Source organism: Cupressus sempervirens, chromosome 6 (assembly GCF_028749045.1).
Source record: "Cupressus sempervirens isolate cs-2001-9-10 chromosome 6, ASM2874904v1, whole genome shotgun sequence".
In the NCBI taxonomy this organism is placed as follows: Eukaryota; Viridiplantae; Streptophyta; class Pinopsida; order Cupressales; family Cupressaceae; genus Cupressus; species Cupressus sempervirens.
Window position 1 is genome coordinate 700,235,789 of NC_143123.1, and position 9,422 is coordinate 700,245,210.

At 37.6% G+C, this 9,422-nt stretch overlaps 1 protein-coding gene across 1 annotated transcript in view; it reads right to left on the reverse strand.

The window, feature by feature from the left end:
* The window catches only part of LOC149554198 (peroxisomal 2,4-dienoyl-CoA reductase [(3E)-enoyl-CoA-producing]-like), a 96,652-nt gene extending 87,572 nt beyond the window's left edge, over positions 1-9,080 (reverse strand). The window contains exon 1 of the mRNA XM_089789437.1: positions 8,659-9,080. Coding sequence (XP_089645563.1) covers positions 8,659-8,844 — 186 coding nt within the window. The 5' untranslated portion in view covers positions 8,845-9,080. The remainder of the gene's footprint in view (positions 1-8,658) is intronic.
* Between the last annotated feature and the right edge of the window lie 342 nt (positions 9,081-9,422).

Below are 9,422 nucleotides of genomic sequence, written 5' to 3' on the forward strand. Positions count from 1 at the left end.
GTCCTAACACATTTTGAACTACCACTAGTTCACCTCTGAGCCAATGTTTTTGAAAATGCTCAAAACCTTCATTCTTAATGTCATGCTCTGTTGGGCAGTAGAAAACATTATCATCTCCAGACTCCCTATATGTTGCTTGACGCAAATTTCCATCAGGTATGGCATTCTTTGCATAAGAGTCTGATTTGAAGCAAGAAGTGCATCGCTTAAAAGTATTTGAAGCATCTGGAACTTTACAACTACTTGCCATTTCTGCAGCATTTTTCTTAAGTTTGGCAATCTAATGCGCTTTATAGCCAATAACTGACTGCCACAACCACCATACTCCTTTGGTGGGCAAGGAATACTACCATTATTATTCGTTTTCCAAATAGGTAGCATGTGTGAAGGCTCCAAAATATTCTTTGCACAGTGAGGCTGAAGCTCCTAGCTAGGTCTTCCATTCAGTAATTTCAAGCTTTTTTGTTTTGTTGGATGCTGATGGGAGATATTGGCTTCTTCACATCCTGGTTTGCAGCCTTCTCGAAGCTCTTGACAACATGTGACACAGAGATCATAAAAACAGCTTGGGCAACTTCTGTGATAATCGACAATTGAAGCATAACAATTATCACAATAAAGCACTACCTCCATACTGACATCGGCCTTGGGTACTTCCAGCTTTGATGTTGCTCCCTGGATTCTGGCCTCCACTTCCTCTTCTAAGCATTGTTCATGGTAAATCTGCTTCAGCACAAGCAGAACGAAAGAAAGCAAGTAGGGTAGGTACCGCATCTTGTCTACCCTATATTCATCATTTCTACTAATATTGTGCTGGTGGATTCAACTTGGATTTGTTTGTGTTCTTGCAAATTCGTCTTAGGTATGTCATGGTTCATTTGAAATAAAACCACATTGAAAAAGTGTGCTCAATTAGAACCCACACTCAGATCAACCTATAATCCAAACCAGGCTCAAAAGCAATCCAAATCCATGGCCTGAAGAGCCTTTTTGGCATAACTCTTTGCCAACTTCGCCTTCGAATATTCCCTTTTGCTGGGACTTGGAAGCTTATTCAATGTCCTTGTATCTTCTGATTCCAAACTAGATTTTAAATTTATATCAAGAACCTCAACCTTCACACCAGGCAGCTCTTACCAGCTACCAGCGGTTGAAAAATTAACTCTCACAACCAAGTTCAAGAGTATATACTAGAGTATAAATCTGGCATTTGCTCAAATAAGAAAATAATAACCTTTGACTGGAATAGATTGCTCGCTTCATGCCAATGTATTATAGAAAGTAAATATTTGCTCACACATACATCACTCCTGTATAAATTCCAAATGTCTTCAATATATACACTTTGATGTTTCGTTGGATGTGGTATAATAATATCCATCTGCTTCAATTTGTGATATGAAATCATACTTTGCTGATGTTTAATATCTCTATGATTAAAACATATGATCCATGTATTCTGAAAACAGTTTCTTATGTATTTCCTTTGTGATAAACCACTGATATAGTGGTATAGTTTTAAAAGAAATGTACATACAAACCAACTTTCTTCTCCACATTATCCTGACCATGGCATATTATTTGAATATATGAGATGGGTGAGATCTGAAAATTGTGTCTTTTCCATGGTGCTTAGGAATCAAATTTTGTGAAAATTTGGGTTCCATCAGATGGTTCTCATAGGAAAGGTGTCACTCCCACTTATCATAGAGAAAAGAAGACTAAGAGAAAAAGTAAGTTGCTGTTTCGTTTAATGTGCGACTGCAAGAGGTGGCTGAAGCGTCTATTGCTAAGTTTCTTTATACTCGTGATATAGCATTCCATGTCTCATGTTCATCATATTTTAAACAAATGTGCAAAGATATCTATGTTCTTGGTCCCTCATTTGTTCCACCTAGAGAAAATAAGCTATGCACCACCCTTCTTGATAGAGAGAAGTCCAAATTGAGTATTTTGATGGAGGATATAGGGCATACATGGTAGGGAATAGATGTTCCATAATCATGAATGGATGGACCAATATCAAACATCGGCCACTCGTCAATTTTATTGTCACTAGCACAATAGGCTCTTATTTTCTTTAAGCTATAGATTATCCAGGGAAAAAGAAGGATGCATCATTCTGATTTCGTATTTTGAGAGATGCTATAGACGAGATTGGATCCTCTAATATTGTGCAGGTAGTCATTGACTCAACCCGTGAGTGTAAGTTGGGGGGGGTGGATGGTGGAGGGTACTTATAAGCACATTTTTTGGACCCCATATTGCATGCATGCAGTCAACAATAGTTACAATACCTTGAAGGACATTGAGAATAATGATTGGGTGAAGGCAATGGTGTTAAAGGCTAGAGATGTACAAATGTTCATTTGCAACCATCACACTTCTCTCGCATTGTTTAGGACATATTTGAAGAAGGAACTCCTCAAGCCCGTGGAAACTAGATATGTCAGTTAATTTATTTTGTTAGAGAGGATACTTAAAGTCCAGGAGGGTATACAATAGTCCATGGTCATGAATGTGGAGTGGGGTAGATGCCATGAATCAAGCACGCCAGAGAGAAGAAGTGTGAAGTGAATAATCCTTGAAGTAAATGGTGGTCCACAATGAGGTAAGAAAATTGGCATTGCTAATGTTATTTAATTATTTCTGATTTTGTTGATTTTATTATTTAAGATGTTTCTAACTTGTAACTTGTTTGCATTCGCAGATACATTTGCTCCTTTATTGAGCTTATCGTGCAAGTGATTAGATATGTTGATACTCACTCTCCTAACCTTGGAGAGATTCATGAGAGCTTTGATAGCATGCTTGGGCAAATCAAGCAAGTCATTCATAGCAAGCACCCCACTTTGGAATTTTAGGAGGAGCATCTTAAGCCCATGGTGATGCAACGGTGGAACATTATGAACACCTGCTTCATATGGCAGTCTATGCTTTCAATCCCAAGTGGTATGCACAAGACCTCAAAGGGTGGCTCCATCTAGTGATGAAGATGTGATTCTCAAGTTTTCAATTCAAATTTTAAAGAGAAAAGTAGATCTCTTATCTCTTCATTATTAAATATTTACTCTCATGAATGTCTTATAGAAGAGAAACTCCACGTTAAGAACATTTTTTTGTCTTTACCTCGGGTTAAGGATGGCTTCTTTAAGGCCTCACAAAAGTGTACAATGAAGAGGATTCTGCTAAATTTGGCACTCAATGGCTTGCATTTACCAATCTTCATGGTCCAACCTTTAGTAGACTAAAGGCGAGGATAGATAGAGCTACATTGGCTCAACATGACCCTATCAAATGATGGAAATGCAATGATAGAGATGCACCAAAGATAAAGATGAATTGGCACAATGTTCTACATATAGCTTCATCCAATCAATAAAGAGGAACAATGTTGCCTCTAGATGATTAGAGAAGTCAGTGGTTGTTCACAGCGCATTGTACCTACAAGACACTTCAATATAACATAATATAACATACCAAATATAGTTGAATATAGAAAACTAAAATGCAAGTCACGAAACATAAGTTCAAATTGAAAACTTCATAACCATTACCAATGATCATTGAATTTCGTAAAATAATAAAACTTTTAAACATAAAAATGATAATGAAAAATGAAAAATGAAAAATATAAACCACACATAGTACCATGCAAGTCAACCATTGACTATCAATTTATCAAATGACAAAGATAAAAAGATTCAGAATTCATTGTTCAAATATGAATATCATATATCATAAAGATGCTCATGATGACAATGAGCCAAGTAGCATGAAATAGTGAAATGAAATAATGTATCATAGCCATATCAAAGTGAGTACAATCAACAAAATGACTCAATAATGAGAATGTAATCATCCCAAGTGCTCTCTAATCATCCCCTATACCAAAGTCCTCATCACTAGAACTACTATCATCAAGCTGAGTTGGATTCTCTAGCTCCACATCCCATCGTGTTGTTGGGCTCTCATTTTACTCGCGTGCCTTGTGATCTTTGAGCCGCAAGAAACCATGTACAGCAACTAACTTCTCCGCTCTTAGAGGTAAGTTTGTTCCTCTTAACAAAGTGCTGAAGCTATAGGTGGACCAATTCCTCTCTACAGCTAAGGAGCTAGAAACTTGAGATAACAAAGTTGAAAGTTACAACTTACAAACAAACGTTCATACAATTTGTGACAAATAATAAATGATAAATCATTGAATCAATGAATCATAAATCACTAAAGTAAAACTCTTAAGTTAAGATTATAAAGGGGTGGAGCTACAAAACTGAGAAAGCAGTTAGATGGCTAGTGAGGTCATCTTTGACTTCTTTGACCCATGACATTTCCACCACAAAATGGGATTCTTTTGTGCCATAGTTTTGAGATCCACCTTTGCAATATCTGAGTATCCTACAAGTTACACGTTTACAACATAATATTAAAATAAATTATAACTTATAAGTAACAATTAGAAGAACTTATAATAATAAAGAGTTTAGAACATTGAATCAAGATGAAGGATTACCTGAAAGACTAGAGCAAATTTGGACCACTCGGTGTGAATCTCACTAGCAGTCTCAATATCATACATCATGGCAATAACCTGAAAGAACCCATTCTTCACCTCATCAGCCTAAAGTGGTGTGACTCTACCAGGCCTAGGCATGTACCACTTAGGGTTCAATGCATAGGCAGCCATGTGCAAAGGAGTGTTCAAATAGGCTCAATGTGCTCCGTATAGAATGCTAGAGTGGGATCTCTCTCGCACACATCAACCCTCATCTGCCCAAGCATGGAATCAATGCACTCATAAACCTCTCCAAGGCTAGGTGAATCTGCATCTCTATATCTAATCACCTGAAACACTAGAGTAATGATGAAGACTATGTATTTTGCATCACTCCAAAACTAATCACTCTTCACTGTCTCCTTTATCCTCTTCCCCTCCTCTATTCTAGAATCAGGCCATCGATTCCATTCTTGTGTCATAACCATGAGTTGCAATGGCTCTTGCAATTCAATCATTCTCTCCAAGAGAATATAATATGAGGCGTATTTGGTCTCGACTAGTTTCAAGAATTGCTTCTTTGCAAAGCTCCTAAAAAGTGCATGTGATGCATGGTGATTGCAGATAAACATCTACACCTCTCTCCCATCATTAACCACCTATCTAATCCAGTCAAATTTCCCCATGTCTTTGAGTGCATTGTTCATAACATGCACACAACATGGAGTCCACCAAATATGCCTATAGGCTGCCTCAATAAGCCTCCCTACAATTTTGCACACGTGTTGCATCTATCACAACTTGGACCACATTTTGTGGCCCAAACTCCTCAATGGCTTCCCTAAGCACATGAAACTGAAAATCAGCATTTTTACAATGCCTTGAACAATCAACTGCCCTCAGTGCATGTGACCATAATGTTGATGAGTGGACGATGACTAATGTTCATCCACCCATCCATGATAATGTTGCAGCCTGAATGCATCCAACATGCCTTCACCTGCAACATCAAGATCTCAACCTTGTCATAGGCTCTATCCAACACTATGGTCTTCAACTTGTGGTCACTTGGTGGCACATATGATGGCTCTCCCTCTTTCACTAACATGGACATCATCCTCACAAAATAGGGAGATCAAGCCACGTGTAGGGATGTCATTGGAAAAGAAGAAATCACCAATAGTATCATCTAACCGCTCCCTTGCATGCATGTTAAATAAATGAGCAATGGGGTTACTACCACTACGACTTGTGGTTGCTTTCTGTTTCCTCCTGCTGCTATCCCAAACTAAACTGTGTGTAGGTAAGGAAAAGGATGGTGTAGGTGACATAGTCCCTGCTTTCTGATGCAAGATATGTTTAGATGTATTATGTTGCCGTTGTAATTGTTGTATACTCTGCACCTATTGCCTAGTAGCCAGAGATCTAGGCACTGGGACTTTAATATCATCAAAAATGCCCCATAGTTTGTTCACTTCAATTTTGTATTTCACATTCTCAAGATTTGCCAAGAATATGCATGAGGTCACACCATAACCAATCCAAAAAAGGAGGTGTGCATTAACTCTTGTAACACTGTCAAACCATTTTCCGCCACACATATTACACTTCCATTTCCATGTGCCACCACCTGTAGGTGTAGAGCGTGTAATTTTCATAGCAAATTGTTTTAGAGGGGACTTTGGATCATAAGGACCCCTAGCAAACTCTGCCAAAATCTGTGAAGGGCAATCAATAGAAGGCACCCCTGGTGCAACATAAGGAAGCTCTTCCTCAGATTGGGCATCTATATTAGGCCCATGATCACTTCCCTCAAGCTCAAGCTCATAATTAGATGCACTTCCCTCATTAATTTCCATGTCTTCTACACTTTGACTATATCTAGATGCCATTTATAAAACTTCATTTCACAAAAAAAATGATTATGAATCATGATACATTTCAGCCAAAGTGATTAATAATTATTTTAAAAACATTAAAACAAACTAGTTTCAGCCTACTAAAAACTTTAGAAATATAAAAAATAGTAAACTAAATATGTTTCAGCCTATTTTAATAACAAAAAATTAATATAATAATCATAGAACTATCAACTATCTACTATCAACAAGATTCAAGAATGAAACATTCGAAAATTAATTTTTAAAAGCAAAATTGAAAGTAAATACTAAATATAAATTGATTTCTAAAACAAAAAAATACTGCAAAATAAAAAAAACCTACCTTGAACTTAAGAGACACTTGCCAAATCAAATCTTCTTGCTCCTCTTCCTCCTCTTGATCTTGCAATCCCTTGCAAAATCACCCACTAAGATCTCACAAACTCCTCCAACCTCTTTTGCTCACTTTGCTCCTTGCTGCTCTAGAACAATGAAATGGAAATGTGAAATGAAATGAGGTGTATTGACCTTATTAAGCCTTGAAATAGACCTCATGGGACCCACACCCAATTCGGGTTGCCTTGCTAAAAAAACAATAAAAAATAATTGCAAAAACTTTCTTTTTTTTGAGACTTTTCAGTCAAGGTGCCGCACGCACCCTGAGTGCACCCAAGCACGCACCCCCGCACACCGGACGCACCCGCGTCCTTACGTCCCGCCTAAGTGCGGCAATGGTGCGGCCACGTTTATGCCGTAGTGGGGGTACTCGGGTGCACGACATACCCGCAATGGGTGTGCACACTTGGGTTACACTACATATATTGACAATGGAAGCATTTGAGTTTTGTTAATTTGCTTATTGATTCTCATTTGAAATCTCAATTCAAGTTTAATGCTATGTACTAAGCTTCTAAAATGTCTATTATGAATGTTCTAGCACTGTTGATATGCATATTTGAAATTTCTCTATATATATAAAAATCCCCCTATTTTTTAAATACTCATCTCCTACCATCCCCTAAAGATTGACCCTAAAGAACCCCTATACCGCAAACACATCTCTAGTCCTCGATCATCCCCATTCCCAAAACACATTGTTAGAGTATTTAAACAAATCAGAAGATGTCATTGGATGTGCTGAGTGTAGAACGCTCAATATTAACGACTACTCCGATGGCTTTTATTCCTTGCATTTCTAAAAGGATTTCTCAAGTCATGATGAAAAAGACACCAGGAAAGCTTCCAACTTACGTAAGTTTGGATTCAAATTCTTGCCCGAATGATGGGACGAAATTGATTCATAATATTGGTGTCTATAAATTTGATTATTCGTGCAGAGCCCCCAACACCAAAATTTGATTATTCATGCAGAGCCCCCAACATCAGAATATCGCAACACTTTATCAGCCCTGGGATCAAGGAATGTTATGCAGACATCAAACATAACTGTCTTGGCAAATCTGCACTAGCAAAGACTTCGTTTAGCGCAAGCCACCAAGGTCCTAGTTTAGAAAGAATATTATTACAGGACTATTGAAATCAATACATACCCACCTAATCTCAATTGAGATGACGGCTGTTGTATAAGCTACCTATTACAGTTACTCGTAAATGTGCTAAAATATGGTATACAACACGTTAATGGGTTCAAAGATTAGGCAAAACTCATTTTAGCCTTCGTTCCTTTTAAATTTGTTTTACCATGAGGCTAAGACCTCTAATATTTAAACTTAGGTTAGTCTGGCCTTTCCCGAGGATGCCATGATTTGTTTCTTCAAGCATCTTTACCATCCCAAATCGAGTCTAACATAATGTCAACGTGGTCACTGATTTCGTCAAGCATCTTTATCCTCTCAATTCAAACCTAAAGTAATGGCAGATTTTTAACTTGGACAATCTTCCTTACAAGCCTTAATTTTTTCGTTTCTGTATTTCTTGAATCGCTTCCCTGGTATCCCAAGAACATTTTTTTGTTTTGTTTCTAAATTTCGCAGATCACCTTCCCCTAAATCGCAAGGTCTATGTATTGGGCTATTCCTGGAATCGTCGTTAAGTATGATAAACTTCTCAAAATGTGATACAAAAATTGAAAATGCAGATTAATTTCCAAAAACATTGTATTTAATAGTTTGATTTTGGCAATCAGTCCCACAAGAGCAGAAATGGCAGTAGCAACTGGTTCAGATGTAGAAACCAGCATACACATAAGAATTGACCCCATGAGCTGTGCCTAATATATTCTCATTAAAACAAGATGGCATTTAATTCGGCATTTTGTCGTACCGGGATGCCTTGAGCTTGAAGGGCGGCAGCTGCTGCGTCGACAACATTCTTCCTGCGACTCATGATGGCAATGGAAGCGCCATGCTTCCCTAATTGAGTGCATATTTCGAACCCTATTCCTGTACCCCCTCCTGTCACCAGCGCCACTTTACCCTTCACCACTGTATCCTTGAAGGGTGACTCCATTGAATCTCAAAAAAATGCTTCCGACACAATAGAATTCAAGACCCCCACGGCGAAATAGTTACAATTTGGATGCCTCAGAGATAAAAATGCTATATTCTTGTCCCATAAGAAGCCAAATATAGCACCGGCTGTAGCCACCCAGCTTCGATACCGAAAAACTGTATCTTCCTCGAGGTGAACGCTTAATTTGTTAACGTCGTTGACCATCGACCAGAAAAAATAGTTCATAAGGAAACCTTGGTCAAATCACCCAACATCACGTACTAATGGAAAAATATAAGTGAATTTATACTTTTAATCTATAAATCAAGTCTTACTATGTGATGTTTATGTCGTCTCAAAAGGTGTTGGCTTAGCTCCAAACAAACTGCACTAAAGTTTTAAAAAAGTCAAACATTTTTAACTTTTTTTAGATTCATGAAAATACAGTGAATTTTTCTCAAATTTTTTGTTGTTTTCAAATCACAAAATATGCAAATCATGAAGATCAAATGCTGAAATTTTCAAAAAAAATTACAGTGGTTTTTTATTTTTTTAAATTTGGTCAACGGTACATTTTGTAGGGAGGATAGCTATAT